The sequence below is a fragment of the Malania oleifera genome, chromosome 5 (assembly GCF_029873635.1).
Source record: "Malania oleifera isolate guangnan ecotype guangnan chromosome 5, ASM2987363v1, whole genome shotgun sequence".
Classification (NCBI taxonomy): domain Eukaryota; kingdom Viridiplantae; phylum Streptophyta; class Magnoliopsida; order Santalales; family Ximeniaceae; genus Malania; species Malania oleifera.
In genome coordinates this window covers 37,006,697-37,023,518 of record NC_080421.1, presented here as the reverse complement: position 1 = coordinate 37,023,518, position 16,822 = coordinate 37,006,697, and the positions used below count along the sequence as shown (strand labels likewise).

Genomic DNA, 16,822 nt, shown 5'->3' with positions numbered 1-16,822 from the left:
ATAATAAGCTATTCAGATGCAGATTATGCTGGGTGTAAAATAGATAGAAAGAGCACTAGTGGGACTTGTCACTTTCTAGGACACTCACTAGTCTCTTGGTTTTCAAAGAAACAAAATTTCTTGGCATTATCCATAGCTGAAGCAGAATACATAGCAGCTGGGAGTTGTTGCGCCCAAACGTTATATATGAAACAACAATTAAGAGATTTCAAATATCAATATCAAACAATTCCAATAAAGTGTGACAACACAAGTGCCATAAATATTTCAAAAAATCTGGTATCTCACTTAAGAACAAAACATATTGACATAAGATATCACTTCTTGAGAGATCACGTACAAAACGAGAAAATAATTCTAGAATTTGTTAATAAAAATGATCAATTAGCGGACATATTCACAAAACCACTGTCTGAGGATTGTTTTATATTCATTAGATGAGAATTAGGAATGATGCATGTTTGAGAAGTTGTTTGAAGAAATTTTTTTTTTTTTTTTTAAATCTACTTGGCAGGCGACTACCACCTAGGTGATAGGCGACTACCATGCTATTGACTTGGTGTCTTTTGAGTTGCCAGGCGCCTACCTCTTCGTGCAGGCGACTGCTTCACGGTGGGTAAGGGTTTAAAACCATATTATGTCTCATTTTAACAGCCCTCAGGCGTCTGCCACTTCTCCTCTTACTCGAAATCCTTTCATTCCTACTCTTATTCAAGCTTATTTCCCCTCCAAATCCATCCAAAATCATAATCCAAACTCAAAACCTACATTCACCCTAACCAAATTTCTAGGGTTCTCATATTCAAATCTTAAAGCAAACATACCACGAACAAATTTGGTTGCAAACAAGGGTGCTTCCTCCTCCACATGCACCAACAATGATGAAGTAGAGAAATGGTTAGTAACTCCTTAAGCCAAAAATATTTATCGAAATCAAATCGCTTCATCAGAACCAATTATAGGCAAAGTAATCGATGTTGCCTTTCAATTCTAATTTTCCTGAAATCTTAGAGCTTTTTAAAGAAATTGGATTGGAAAGATTTATCACCTATCAAGCCAAAGGGTATTATCCAAACTTGATAAGGATCTTTTATGCAAACATGGAGAAACAAGAAAATGGGTTAAAAATGAACCTCTTAGGCAGAGTATTCACCTCACTCCCATATCTCTGGGAAAAATCCTTCGTGTTAAACCGAGAGATTTTGAAGTTTAAATTGTTGAAAAATAATGGATAATGGCACAAGGATTCACCCCAGAGGCATTCTTACCTCTTGTAATGACTGATACGCCCACTTGGAAATCCACCGATCTATAAACAGCTGAAACCTTCAAGCCATAATTTTGCATAAATTGATTACTTATAATATCTTACCTCGATCCGAATCACATGATCATATTTCCTTTCTAGATTGTTTCATCATGTGGTGTATTTTGAAAGGGAAAAAGCTGGATCTTTCTAGTCTTCTCATCAAATGGATTAATATGAAAGTTAACGCTTCTTACATTATTCTACCATATGTTGGGATATTGAATATGGTGTTTGCAAATTTTAACATCCTCACACCATCTTTCAATTTCATTAGAAAAATCCATTACGAAGTATTTTCTAACACAACTCTTTAGCACATGAGTTATAAGAAAACCACTCAAGTCTGGTTTCACAAGGGTCGTTGACACCTTACATCTGAGCCTCGACCTCAACCTTCTATGCCAGCTACTTCAGCACAGACATACCTAGATACTCCCTCCTGGTTTCTACCATTTTTCACTCACTATATGAACTTCGGCCATGGGATGCAATCTGGTATTGGTACACTTCAGGAGAAGGTTTCCACTGTGGAAACTCACAACTCCACTCTTGCTCAGCGGGTTGATAAAATTGAGAAGCATTTGGCTAGCTCTTCTAAAGGTACAACACCAATGGACATCAGTTCAGTTCCATCTAGTGATGATGCATCTGCTAAAAATTTTGAAAAATAAGAAGAAGAAGATGAAGGGAGTGGATCCAAGGATGATTCAGAGTGACGTGCTTGTGTTGCTTTGATATCTTATCTTATGTATTAGTATTTCTATGTATTTCATCGTCCAATTTTTTTTATTGTATTATATTATGGAAGACCTTAAGTACTTTGTAGTTCAAAAATTAACTATTTTTTATGATGGATCACCCTCTTTTCCTTTTTGATTGATGTCCAAAGGGGGAGAGTATTTGAGAGAGAGCAAAAAGACACATATGATTGACTATGATTGACTACTTGATGTTTTCATACTTGATGCATATGTTTTTATGCTTGATTATGTTTTGATACTTGATGATACTTAATGCATATGTTTGATGCTTGATACTTGAGAAATATGAATGTACTTTATGCTTAAAAACATTTTTCATTCATGGTTATTGAAAGGGGGAGCCATGACTATTGTAAAAGGGGAGTACTTTAAGGAGTATTTTCTCCTTTTTGCTCTAGATTTGTCACCATCAAAAAGGGGGAGATTTTTGGCCTAACAAGACTTACAATTCTTATTTTGATGAGAACAAATCAAGATAACTTTGATATGGTTTTTAAGTTAAACTATTTTAGGAAGCAGACAAAGCTCAAGTATTTCAAAGCCAAACTCAAAGGTCAATAAAGCTCATGATGGACATACTTTATAAAAGGTTGAAGAATGAAAATTGATTGAAAGCTCAAAGATGATATATGATCATGGAAAAGCAAGGATTTACATGAAAATAAGAAGTTTCGAGTTTTAAGGATGTCCCCTTGTAAGTACTTCATGTAAACCTCAATATAAATTGAATTGACGCTCTTATAAAAAAAAAGAATCTAAGAAACAAATTTTTAAAAGACCTTAAAATACATTTTAAATCAAAATGATAAAAGTCTCAAGAAAGGAAGAAAGTTTTCAAAGTGAAAGAAGAGATTTTCTGAGAGCCAGACGACTTCCCAATATAGGCAGTAGACTGCAAAAATTAAAGGAATTAACTTAGGAGGCAGTAGGGTCCCAAGCGACTGCCTGAGCCCTCTCAGGTGCCTAGGTGGTCAAGTCAGGCGATTGCCTGTGTCTTGGTAGGTGACTGCCAGTCTTCTGGTTGTTTAGTTTTCACTATGACAAGCAACTACCAAGTCATGGCAGGCGACTGCCACTCGAATAGAATTTTTAAAAACTCAACGGGAAAATTTTTTAAATGGATTTTGTTGGCCTTACAAGGCTTAAAATCTTGTTATCTTATTTTGATGCTAACAAACAAATGGAATATAATATATTTGTGTGAGTAATGTTATTTCAGGGCTCATATATGAAAAAGTAAGGTGAAAGTGCTCACAAGGATCAAATGAAGCTTAAATGAGTCAAAGCATGGATTTAAAGATGATATATGAAACCTTGAAGAATATGAGGACATGAATGAGTTGTTGAAAGCCAATACAAATTAAAGTCCAAAGAGCAAAAGAAAGGCAAAGTGAGAAAGCTCAAAGAATATGGAAGTTTGAAGAAAAGATGGACTCAATCCAAGGACAAAGCATGAAGACTCAAGAACTTAGAATGTTAATATTTTAGAAGTCTCATGTAAGTGCTTTAATGTTTAAAATATCGTTTGAAATATTTTGAAGCTCTTAGTTTAACTTTTTAGACCTAGATACTTTTTAAAATACCTGGAAAATATTTTTATAAGGTAAAAAATTATTTTAAAAAAGTTAGAATCATTTTTGGAATGAAAAGCACCAAAAAGAGTTTTTCCAAATGCTGTCAATTTTTATATATCCGCATTGAGGTAAATTTTTCTCTATCAAAAACTAATTATTTTAAAACGTGTTCAACATTAACATTTTAGTATTTTCTCTTATCTTTCTTTTGACACCAAGAACACCTAATTTGGAGTTATACAAAAAAAGTTATGGCCAAACCACTGAAGTGGGGTCACTACTGTCAGACATCTGAACACTGTTCACGGGAGGGACTTCAGCTGTCTGAACAGCACACAGAACCACCTCAGATGTTTGAACTCGTCACTTCAGACGTCTAAAGATTTTTGAGACAGAATTGAAAGAGGCAGTAGCTGTTCAAACATCTGAACCCGGCACTTCAGACATCTGAACCCTACACCTCAGACATCTGAACCCTCTCTTCAAACATCTAACCCTGTGTCCAGTACATTTTTAAAGGGGTTTCAGGAACTTTAGATGACTGAACTCGAACCTTCAGACATCTAAACACTGTTCAATGGGAAAATTTTTTAAAATCTAATATTTTAAAAAATAGTCGTTTGAGCTCCAAACTTTTTAAAATTTTGGGAAACACTTGAAGGAAACTTTTGCAACATGGAAAAAAGTTTGAAAGCCTATATATACATGGTTTTGCAAATCAAAATACATCCAAGAATTGAAAATTCTGTTTTGAGAAGCTGAAAGCACTCTTGTTCTTACAAGTTATCTTGCTCACTTATTGCAAAACTCTTTTGCTGAGATATTCTGAAGAGCTAATCCTTCCTCCTTGAATTCCTACTATTAATCCTCATCTAAGAAGGATATTGGTGAATTCTACACTTGAGTTTCATTCTACTTCCTATTGATATTTTACATTGAAGTATATAGTTCTGAAATTGTACTAACTTGCTCTTTAAGAGAGTATACTTGTACGCAAATTATATCTTGTTTTCTTGTAGTTCTTTGACGTTCCAATATTATTTGGATCGTTGGCTAAGCAAGAGGATATTGCTTAGAGAGGCAGGCTCTAGCCTAAAGGAGTGACCGAACAAGGGGACATCGTTTGGAGAGGCCGACTCTAGCCTAAGTGAAGGATTTCTTGAGCGTGGGGTATCGCTTGTAATCAGGTTTTGTTCCACCTCGTAAAAATCCCTGTCTCACTCTCTCTTTCCCTATTCTTTATTTTCAGTGCATATTTAAATTGCGTGGATGGTTTAAATTTGAAAATCATATAAACTACGTATATTTGGAAATCAAACAAACTTAAGGTTTAATTTTGATTTGGGTTGCGGAAATCGAAAGGGAGTACGTTGGTTACACCATATCTTGCGGAACCATACGAAAGTACGTTTCTTGGTTAACATCCCAAAGATAAATTTACCAAGAGTTTATTTGAGTTCTAAATATTTGGAAAGAGTGATTGAATTCATTTATATAGGACTTTACATCAACAAACATAAATTCTCATTCACTACAGGGCTTGGTTCAAATTTAGCTATTATCAACAAACAACCATTTTGAGTTTTTATATTGCATAAGTGTTGTGTATTGACTTGTTTGTTTGCTTTCTAATTATAGTTGATTGGTTTGATTGAATGATTGGATGTTTGTATAGTTAAGGATTAAGTAAAGAAACTAAGTTTTTGAGTGCTTAACAAATTAAACAAATCAGTCACAAATTGGTTAAAAGAAATAAAATAAGTTTAAGAATTCTAAAAAGGAATTAAAAGAAATTTTTAAAAGTCAATTCACCCCCACCCCCCCCCCCCATTCTTGGGAAGCTATTCATAATTTCAGATTTCTTGGGCTCTACTCGTTTTGAAAACTTGATGTTTAGTCCAAGCAAACTTGGGGGGCAAGGAGTTATCTTTTAAACATCTATAAATAACCCTAACTACAATGAGTTTTTACGCCAAGAAATTTTCTAGCAAACAAAGTTCTCTCAAAGCTCTCAATCTCTTTTGCGCTCATCCTACGATCATTATATAATTACTGCTGATCCCAACTCCGAATTTGAGTCTTCAAAGTCTAAATATTTCAATACACGGAAGATAAATTTGGTGATCTAAATTAAATTGAGCTTCAATCTCTTTATATTGATTTACATTGAAGTATATTTGTGCTAAATATTACACTAACCAGCTTTGTTGTAAGAGTGTCTCTAGTACACAAAATTTTCTCTACTTGTTTATTGTTTCTAGACAATTCAAGGTTGTTGGATCATTGTGCCAAGTGAGGGGATATCGTTTGGAAAGGCGGGCTCTAGCCAAATCGAAGGAGTGTTGTAAATGGTGTTGTTCCGCCTGGCAAAAGAACTGACCTAATGAATCCTTTGGTGGTTTTCCAAAAGGGAGGACGTAAGCTGGGTATAAGTTGAATCTCGTAAAACCTTGTGTTCCTCTATCTCTTCCCTACTCTTTACTTTTCAACATATTTTACAAATTGCGTGGATGCTTTATAATTTCTGAATTCTGAGTGTTTGGTTATTAAATAGATTGGAAGATAGTTTGTTTTGGTTTAATTAACATTGATTGCTAAAATTGAAAGGGACTATGTTGGTTGACCATCCTAAACTTATTAAACCAAAGGTTTATTTAAAAATCGAACCTTGGGAAGAAGTGTGATCATGAATTTCAACACAGGGCTTATACAAATCCAACAAGCATTGCATATTACTACAGGGCTATTGTCACAAGAATCAAGTGCTTGGTTATTTTGTATTGATTGTGGTTGATTTGGATTGATTATTTTACACGTACTCTGTGATTGTGTTTGGGTTTTTTTTATTATTATAATACAAGAACTTTAAAAAAAAAGAGAACATAAATTTCTTAAAACCCAATTCACCCTACTCCTAGGAACTATATCCTATTTTCACTTCTAACTACGCTCATCCAGATTTCATAGAAGTACTAACCCGAGCAGGCCAAAGCGGGAGAGGGGCGATCGAGGGCACAAGGTAGCAAAGGTGCACCAACCATCCGGAGTATAGTTGGGAACTGGAGTATACCCTGTCTTAATGATAACGAACACCTCTGCGGTTCCGTGGCCAACTATTTCCCTCTGACTGATACGTAGCAGTGCTTATCTTTATCTGTAATCTTTCATCAAACACACAACAAGTAAATGGGAAGCAGTAAATTGAAAATAGTAAATGAAAGCATAAGTAAAAAATCATCCCTTTAGCATTCAAAATGTATGTCACTAGCGCCAAAAGTACAAGAGGAGATCATCTAATATACACGACTGTTGTATGACTGCCGCCGGCTGTCACAGGCTGTCGAACACACTATACACGAACCGAAACTACTCTACCCCTATTCTAACTTGGCTCTTAATAACTTCCTAGGTTTGTTACTAACCTAAGAGAGGCCAAAGAGGAACCTAGAGCTTGTGTTCGTAGTGAATACTTATAGGCTCTAGGGTTTACAAGGGTTGTTTTACAAGTTAGGAAAGTTTGTAGCAAATCTCGCGTAGCAGATCGTCACTATCGACCAAGTCGCTCCTCTAGCATTCTTGTGCGCGCCCTAATTGGATCTCGTGGGCAGTCAGGGATTCAAATCTTTAATGACTTCGACTTTGTCACGCCTTAGGGTCCTGATGGTCGAGTTGATCGTCGAGAATTGAAGTATCTCAATCTTTAGGAAATCTCAGTATCTAGACACAGTCGCCCCGGATGGTCTCTTGGTTGAACACTTTGTCAAGACTCTCGGTATTTCTGAATTTTAGTTCTATCTCAGTATCTCGACGTGGTCGCTCCAGGGTGTCACTTGGTCGCGCATTTGGTTGAACCTTACAACATTTTGATCTTAGTCTGAACATTGGAGTTTGTAGTGGAAGACTAAGTCGCCCCTGTGGTTTGCTGGTCACGCCACATGGTCGAGTGTCATCTTCTTGTCTATTTATGATCTGAAGCTTTTAGAGCTTGGATGAATGTTTGAATTCAAGCTTTGAATCCTCCAAATCTTCCTTGGCTTCTTGTGATGCCTAACTCTATGGTTTTGACCTATTTTTCCTAAAAAGACAAACAAACCTTGCATAACTCTGAACAATGACAACTTTGGGTAAATACATATTAAAATGAGGATTAAAAAAGGTAAATGACGGTCTAAAATCATATATTTTAGTGACTCATCAGAAAGTATAACCTTAAGACTTAAACAAACTCGATTTTGAAATTACGGGACTCAACCTTATAATTTTGAAAGACTTTTTCGGACTTAAACTAAAAATTCAAAAGAAATTCATACATACTTGATTAAAATTGTAGGACTCAAAAGAAGAAACTAAATCTGAAGATTTGAGGAACTTGATTATGATGACTCCTAAAAGGAACCCGAGTTTAGAAAAACTCACACATTTTAGCCAGTGAGCAGAACTGAAAGACTAAATTAAGGAACTTAAAAAAAAACAACTAAGACAACTGTATCAGGACTCAATTTTAAGAACTTAGGACTCAAAGGGTTTAATTTTGAGAAAGTTCTTTATGAACTAAGAAAAACTATGCTAAGACTATACAAGCGGGGATATAAAATTGACACTAACGAGTCTTGAATTATTTAAACGGAATTCAGGGTCTTACTTTTAAAAATGGGATTTTGTCCAGGACTTAACGTCAATTCTTACAATATCGGGTCTTCTTAGGAGGGTCTAGCTAAAATTAGGGTATCTACAAGTGATAAGTTTATCTGCATACACAGGTTTACCCAAAAAAGAGCAAATTTTCCCCAAAGCCTTCAAAGACCAGAGTTCAAGGGGGAGATTTCTCAACTAAATCCAAACTAGGAGAGTGCTTAGACTCTTCATATCAAATTGAAACAAGTCTGACATCCTTTTAAGCAACAGAGGACGGCCAAATGCAAGGTAAGGGTAAGCACTTGAAACATGTCTTTTTCACTACAAAATTTAAAGATAATCCAACCACTCACATGGTGGAAAACTTCAATCTTTGCGTGCCAAGATTCAATAATTAGGTTGAGGGTAGCTTTTCCTAGAAATTTATCTACAAAAAAATCCCACCTATTTAATGGCAACATGAGCACGTAGCAAAAAGTTGCAGATTACCTCTAAGAACATTTTAAAATCCAATAAACCTCCTAATGTACATAATAAATAGATTTTGCATTTGAAAGAAATTCACCATAATAATTGGATTTTGCACTTTTTACATATTTTTTTAAGTACTCTAAATTTTGAACCATATTAATGTAATTTCAAGTATGTCAAGAATAGAAAAAAAAAGAGTAAATAATAGTTTAAAATTTTTTGTACTTGAGCTCCTAATGTAAGAATTCATTATCCCAAAAATCAAATGCTATGAGAGATTTATGAAGTTTATAAAAAATCATAAAGGTTCGAATCTTTTCAATATTAGAAGTAAATGTCTTTTATACAAAAATTTAATTTTCTTTTCACACATGTATTTATATCAAGCAATAATTATGATTATAATTTAATTAATTAATATTTTCTTAATTAAAGCATTCCCTTAAAAAAAATCAATTGGAGTGAGTGACACTCTATTCACACATTTGATAGCCATCTTTCTTTATGATAAGTGCTAAATGACTAATTACCCTTGTAAAATGTTGCGTCACACCGTGTAAGCATGTGTTGAAATCAACTTGATTTAGAAAAATATAGTTTCTAATTCTAAAAATAAAATTATGGTAAGAAAATCAAATAAAAATGAGTAAGGTAAAATTGAGAAACATTTAAAAATTTCTAAGGTTATAATTCTTAGGCAACATTTAATGGTCATGCCTATTATTCCCTTAAAATAATAAAAAATAATTACTATTGATTTTAAAATTTATAATTGATAATAATTGCTATTTTCCTTTCGTCATTAGTTCAATCTCTCGTTTTTTGTTTGGTGGGTTTAGGTTTGTTTTAAGGTTTTGATTTTTTCTAAACTTGTTTAGAGTTGTTTAGTGGTTATCTATTTGTAGTTTGTTTTGTTGAAGCTACAATTTTCCTCCGTCATAAGTGAAGAGTTTTCTAATAAACAAAGGAGGTGCCGCCCTCTTTTATCAAAAGTAAAAAATAAAAAATAAAAAAAAAATCATAGAGCATGTACACCAAACATCCAAATGGATGTATATAATATATCAATCAAACAATCAATAATAAGGTATTTGCATGCTATAGAATTTTTCTTTACTAAAAAAAAAAAAGGACCTTTGATAATTTTAAAATATAAATGATTGCATATATAAGGCGTGGTAGGCCCAAGCAGCGAATGAAGGGGCTCACAACAAAAAGAATGAGTTGTCCTAGTTAAAAGAAGCGAAAATATAAAGGAATATACTAGTAGAGATTCTAATTTGTTGCAAAGAGTCTAGTGCATATAAATTCATATCCTTACGCCTTCCATTTTGCATCAACTTCTTCCTCTTCCTTTTTTCTTCTTTACTCACTCTCTCCTCTTTCTTTTTCACACACATTGTTGAGATAGATAGAAAATGGTCAGTATCAAAATTTTCTTATGTATATTTTTGTTCTTATAACATTCTCTCTCTTTCTCTCTCTCTCTCTCTCTCTCTCTCTCTCTCACACACACACACACACGAGAATACACACATATATAGGAGCATAGTTACATTCTAATTCTTATTTTTTTAATCATATTAAATGTAAAAAAAAACTAATAATAATGAGATTATAGACTTTATCTTTCTCTTATATTTGATTGAAAATATTGAAATCAAGGAAGAAACCAAATATAAAGGAACCCTTTTCTACAAAAATTGAAATCTCTATTTTTACAAATTTTAAATTCAGTGCTCTTTTCATTCTTTCGTTTTGATTATTTTTTTCCTTAGTCATCTTTAGGATTTTTTTTTTTCTCACGTCACTTCTTATGTGTAGATTTTTTTTTTTTTTTAAATCTTTACTTGTCATGTGTCAATGTTAATCATTTGCCAAAATTTAATGCTATTTTCACTATACATTTTATGCTTTTGGGATACTGATATTATACCTTTTTTTCACACGATTTCGTCACGAATCACGGTGTAATCGCTCCCCTCCATTTATCTTGTTGCAGATATAAGATCACAGGGGGGTTATTCCAGGAGGAAAGTCACAGAGGAAGACGAAGAGGAAGAAGAAGAAAAAGAAGAAGAAGACCATGGCCAAGGAACAATTGCAGGTGCTGAATGCGCTCGACATCGCGAAAACTCAATGGTATCACTTTACGGCAATCGTGATCGCCGGAATGGGCTTCTTCACCGATGCTTACGATCTTTTCTGCATTTCCCTCGTCACAAAACTGCTGGGCCGAATCTACTACCATGTGGACGGGGCGAAGAAGCCCGGGACTCTGCCTCCCAATGTATCCACCGCCGTCAACGGCGTCGCCCTGTGCGGCACTCTGGCGGGGCAGCTCTTCTTCGGCTGGCTCGGTGACAAACTGGGGCGGAAGAAGGTTTACGGGATTACCCTTATGCTCATGGTGATTGGCTCCATAGCCTCTGGTCTTTCAATGGGGATGGACCCAAAAGCAGTGATGGCTACCCTCTGCTTCTTCCGCTTCTGGCTCGGGTTTGGCATTGGAGGCGACTACCCGCTTTCCGCCACAATTATGTCGGAGTACGCCAACAAGAAGACTCGCGGGGCGTTCATCGCAGCGGTCTTTGCGATGCAAGGCTTTGGGATTTTGGCCGGCGGGATTTTCGGCATTGCGATCTCGGCTGCGTTCAACGCCGGGTTCCCTGCCCCGGCGTATCAGGTCGATGCGGGTGCCTCCACCGTCTCCCAGGCGGACTATGTTTGGCGCATCATTTTGATGGTGGGAGCCATCCCGGCTGCGCTCACTTACTAGTGGCGGTTGAAGATGCCCGAAACTGCTCGGTACACGGCACTCGTCGCCAAGAACACGAAACAGGCTGCAGCGGATATGTCGAAGGTTTTGCAAGCGGACATCGAGGCAGAGCCCCAGAAAGTGGAGAACGCGGCAGTGAAGCAAGCCAATTCCTTCGGATTGTTCTCCAAGAAGTTTCTTCGCCGACACGGCCTGCACTTGCTGGGAACTGCAAGCACCTGGTTCTTTCTGGACGTTGCGTTCTACAGTCAAAATCTGTTCCAGAAAGACATTTTCAGCGCAGTCGGATGGATCCCTCCGGCGAAGACCATGAATGCCCTCGAGGAGGTTTATAGAATTGCAAGGGCACAGACCCTTATCGCTCTGTGCGGTGCTGTCCCTGGTTACTGGTTTACGGTTGCTTTGATCGACAAAATCGGAAGGTTTGTCATCCAGCTGATGGGATTCTTCTTCATGACAGCGTTCAAGTTTGCATTAGCAATTCCTTATGATCACTGGACGCACAAGGACAACAGAATTGGGTTTGTGATCATGTATTCGCTGACCTTCTTCTTCGTGAACTTTGGGCCCAATGCCACAACATTTGTGGTGCCGGCGGAGATTTTCCCGGCGAGGCTGCGGTCCACTTGCCACGGGATATCGGCGGCGTCGGGGAAGGCTGGGGCGATAGTGGGTGCATTTGGGTTCTTGTATTTGGCTCAGAATCAGGACAAGACCAAGGCGGATGCAGGGTACCCTGCAGGAATTGGGATGAAGAACTCACTAATTGTGTTGGGAGTGATCAACTTCTTGGGCATGCTATTCACTTTCTTGGTTCCAGAGCCCAATGGAAGATCCTTGGAGGAGATTTCAGGTGAGCCGTGAGCAAGAGAATGACGAAGGTGGTGCGGTGGATTTGGAGGCTGCTTCTTCCCAGAACAGGACAGCCGGTGTCTTTTAAGTTTGGTTAATAAAAGGCTCTATTGTTTCTTTTCTTTTTTCCGGCTTAGTAGTACCTGCCTAGTTTGTTCAAGTGTCTTCTGCATTTCTCTCTGGGTTTGAAGAATATTAGAGTAGTTTTAGGCTTTTGTTTTTGTTTTTTTATTCATTCTCTGGTGCTTTGCTGTGCAGAAAAAAATCAAGTGAACTGAATAATGATAAAATTTCAGTATGGTGTGTGTGTTCATGCCTGCAGCACAGTTGGTGCGGCCGTGTTGAATTTGTTTTGCTTGGTTTTCTAAAGAATTTTGATCTTGTGTGCAAATTTATGGAGACTGTTGGAAAGTGGGGAAAATCATTGGTATGAATGACAGAAAAAAAGTGAAGTGATAGAAAGTCAAGAGGGATTGAAAAGAAAGTGAGAGTAAAAAGAAGCTGAAAATTTTCTTTTGGCAAACTAGTTAGCATAATGTACTCGTCCAAAACGAGTTTTTGCAGTCCTAGGCATAAAATGGCTTTTTGCAGACCCGGTATAAAATGGCTGTGTTACTTGCAGTCCTCTTCCCCTTAGCAGCATGATAATACAACAATTTTAAATAAATGAAAATATGACACATCAGAGATACCAACATTAATAAAATTTTTTAAAAATATACTAATCATATTTTTTCTTTTATATTTTTACAAAAAAAACAAAGGATTACAGTGAAGAATGAAAGAATGAAGAAGAAACCAAAACATACAGATAGAGCTGCGAGAAATCTTCTTCTTCTCTTATTATTCTCATTGTACCAGAAGGGTATATATATACACACGAAACAAAATAACTAAATAACCAAAAACAGAAAAAACTAAACAACAACTGAATAACTAAACATAAACAAGAAATGGTTAGTTGCATCAGAGTAGCAACAGCATGTGAAAAACAACTACTGCAGCAACTGATAACATTTAGCAACAACAATTAATAACAGAATGTATTTTGACACGCCCCCTCAAGATGGAGTATGGATATTATGAATACCCATCTTGGATAAAATGTTGTTGAAAGGTTGAGAACCCAGTGCTTTTGTAAAAATATCAGCCAATTGGCAAGTTGTTTTGACATGGTCGGTTTTGATAACACCTCGTTAAATGAGTTGTTGAATAAAATGGCAATCCACTTAGATATGTTTTGTTCTCTCATGATATACTAGGTTAGCAGCGATGTGGATGGCTACTTTGTTGTTGCAAAACAAGGAAGCAGCTTGTGAATGAGGAATGTCAAGCCCACGAAAGAGTTGCAGCATCCAAACAGTTTCAGAACATGCAATACCCATAGCTCTATATTTTGACTCTACAGTATTGTCTGTTTCTTAGATTTCCAAGTCATAAGGGATTGCCTATTAAAACACAAATCCCTGTTACTGAACGTCTAGTGTCAACACAACCAGCCCAATTAGAATTTGAAAAAACTTACAGATGTGTTAAAGAAGAGCTGGAGTAGAACAACCCTTGTGATGGTGCACCTTTAATATACCTTAAAACCCTTAAGGCAACATCAAGATGAGGTTTTCTTGGTTCATTCAAGAATTGACTAAGAACTTGTACTGAATAAGAAATATTAGGTCTTGTAACTATGAGATAAAGTAATCTACCAATTAATCTTCTATAATGGGTAATATTAGTCAATAAATCACCTTCATATCGAGAGAGTTTTAAATGAGGATCCATTGGGAAGTTTGCTGGCTTTGCTGCCAACATGCCAACATTTTTTAGCAAATCTAATGCATATTTTCGTTGACACAAAGAAATACCTTATTTTGCTCGAGAAATTTCCAAGCCAAGAAAATATTTTAGAGAACCTAAATCCTTCAATTTGAACTGGGCATTTAAGAATGATGTGAATTGTACAATAGGTGATGCGGCATTAGAAACAAGCATAATATCATCCACATAAACCAATAGAGCAATGAAAAAAGTGCTAGTTTTCTTGATGAACAGAGATTGATATGCTTCAGATTGAATAAAACCATAAGAAATCAAAGTATTAGAGAGTTTGGAGAACCATTGCCTCGGTGCCTATTTTAAACCATAAAGAGATTTGTTTAAACGCAAAACTTGTGACTTTGAGGAAGTATGATAGCTTGGAGGAAGAGTCATGTATACTTCTTCTTCAAGGTCCCCATGTAAAGAAGCATTATTTACATCTAGTTGATGCAAATACAAATTATGAATGGTTGCAAAAGCCAAAATTGATCTTACAATGCTCATCTTGACAACTGGTGAAAAAGTGTCTTGATAATCAATTTCTTCACATTGCGTATAACCCTTTGCAACCAAACAAGCCTTATAGCGCTCAATGCTACCATCAGTTTTATGCTTCACTTTATAAACCCACTTACATCCAATGGGGGTCTTTTCTACTGGTATGTTGACCTTATAGGTTGCACCCGGTTTTGATAATGACAAATAATGATATTTGATGATTGTCAAGTGCTTGTGCAAGCTCAAATAAATATCCCAAGGAATGACATTAGAAGAAACATGAAGACCCCGAAGACTTGTAATTTGTAATTGTAAATTTAATGTCTGTAATATGGGTCTGTAATAGTAACCTAGGATGTGGTTTGTGTGTTTTGTTTTTACCTGCACATCATGCATACAGGATATAGCGTAAGCTCAATTAGACCATAGCAAGACCTTAGGCTCCAATACTCACACACATAGCATAAAATATATGCGTGTGTTATAATTATGCTCAAAATTGAACAAACCTAAGCAAGTCAAGAGGGCTCGGGCGACCAAACCCTTGGAGTACAAAACTCCTTGGGTGCTCGAACGTTGACAAGTCAAAATGTTGACCAGACCTCGGGTGACCGAACCTTAAATATACATATCTTCTCCGAGCGTCCGAACCCCTCGAAAGGGACTGTTCACCAACTTAGGTGACCGATGCTTTCAGTTCAATAAGACCCCCGGGCGACTGAACACATGGTTTCGGGCCACTAGATGTTTGATTGGGCACCCGAAGTTACGTAGCTTTGCTACTGACTTTGATTTGCGCTGCTGAAGGGTAATATGGGCGACCGAACTTATTTGAAAAACTTTTTAAATTGAGTCTTGTCGGGCGACCGAACCTAGGTTCAGCCACCCAAACCCTAGCCTGTTAAAATTAAATTAATTGTGGTAAAACTGGGTTAACTAGGTCTAATTGGATTTTAATCATTTGAGACTTTTTTAATAATACCCATTTTATCCCGAATGGTTATAATTTTTCACCTGACTATAAATATGCCTTCATTTGCATGATTAGGGCAAGATTAGCAAAGTGATTAAGCCAAAAATTCTGTCTACTGAAAAATCACTTTTTGCCCAAATACTCTCAAACTTGCATCCATTTGACAAAAACTGAGATTGTAAGAGCTTCTCTTGTGTTAACGTGATTGTTGTCTCTTGCTAATACTCCCACTTGTGTGTGTACTTGAGATTATCTTTTTGGGAGCTTAGCTTAGGTTTATCCCATTGATTTCTCCATTATAAATCTTGTGTGGGATTAAACCAAGGAAGCTTGGGATATTTGCATTCCATAGCAAGTTTCCATTAGCTTTGCTTTTGATGTGCAAATAATTTTTCAAACAAGCAAGTATTTTTTTTAAACTAGTATTGTGCTTATTTCATTGAGGAAAACCATTTTGGAGCTAGTTTGATTATCTGTTTAGTATACTTGGAATATTGATGTGCTACTGAAATGCTTTGTCTAGATTCCAAGACTTTGCTTGTATTGAATACTCTTGAGCATTATACTGATTATACTATGTTGAATATTCTTGAGCTTCATATTGATTATACTGTGTTGAGTATTGATTGAACAAATCTTGCATCACCGAGCTTACACTATATCCATGCTTTTGATGTGTATGTGATTGTGCATATTCGGGTACAAATCTGCTTTACGTGAAAGCACTACTTCTATACAATTTGATTGTAAAATCTGAGTGTTTCCAGGCATGACCTAAGGGGGCGGTAATCCAACTTGGTAAGGATTGTTGTAAAGGTTGAGGTCAGCCTTGTGCTAATTGACCTAGTTTGGTTAGGTACCGCTCCACCCGTTTAAGTGAGCAAATTATAGTGGTAATCCTTGTGCTTGTTAGCTAAGGCGGGGACATAGGCAATTGGCCGAACCTCGATAACATTTCTGTGTGTCGACTCTACTTTACTTCTTTCTGGTGCATGCATATTTGATTAATTTGTTTCATTTACTTTCTAGTATACATTTACATTACTTGCACTAGATTGACCATAAGGTTGTGAATATACAGTATTAGGAGATTGACCTAGGGCTTAAATTTTAAAAATATCAATTCATCCCCCCCTCTTGGGATCACGGTAAAGT

General features: G+C 36.4%; 2 protein-coding genes across 2 annotated transcripts; both read left to right on the top strand.

Annotated features, from left to right (window-relative positions):
* The first annotated feature begins 1,707 nt into the window (after positions 1 to 1,707).
* LOC131155927 (probable inorganic phosphate transporter 1-7) lies at positions 1,708 to 11,529 on the top strand. Its single transcript, XM_058109385.1, has 2 exons — positions 1,708 to 1,909; positions 10,781 to 11,529. The coding sequence occupies exons 1-2, from the start codon at positions 1,708 to 1,710 to the stop codon at positions 11,527 to 11,529; spliced, it is 951 nt and encodes a 316-aa protein (XP_057965368.1).
* Positions 10,104 to 12,679, top strand: LOC131156158 (low affinity inorganic phosphate transporter 1-like). Its single transcript, XM_058109618.1, has 2 exons — positions 10,104 to 10,171; positions 10,753 to 12,679. Exon 2 carries the CDS (start codon positions 11,542 to 11,544, stop codon positions 12,391 to 12,393), a length of 852 nt encoding a protein of 283 aa, XP_057965601.1. The 5' UTR covers positions 10,104 to 10,171; positions 10,753 to 11,541; the 3' UTR covers positions 12,394 to 12,679.
* Positions 12,680 to 16,822: the final 4,143 nt, after the last annotated feature.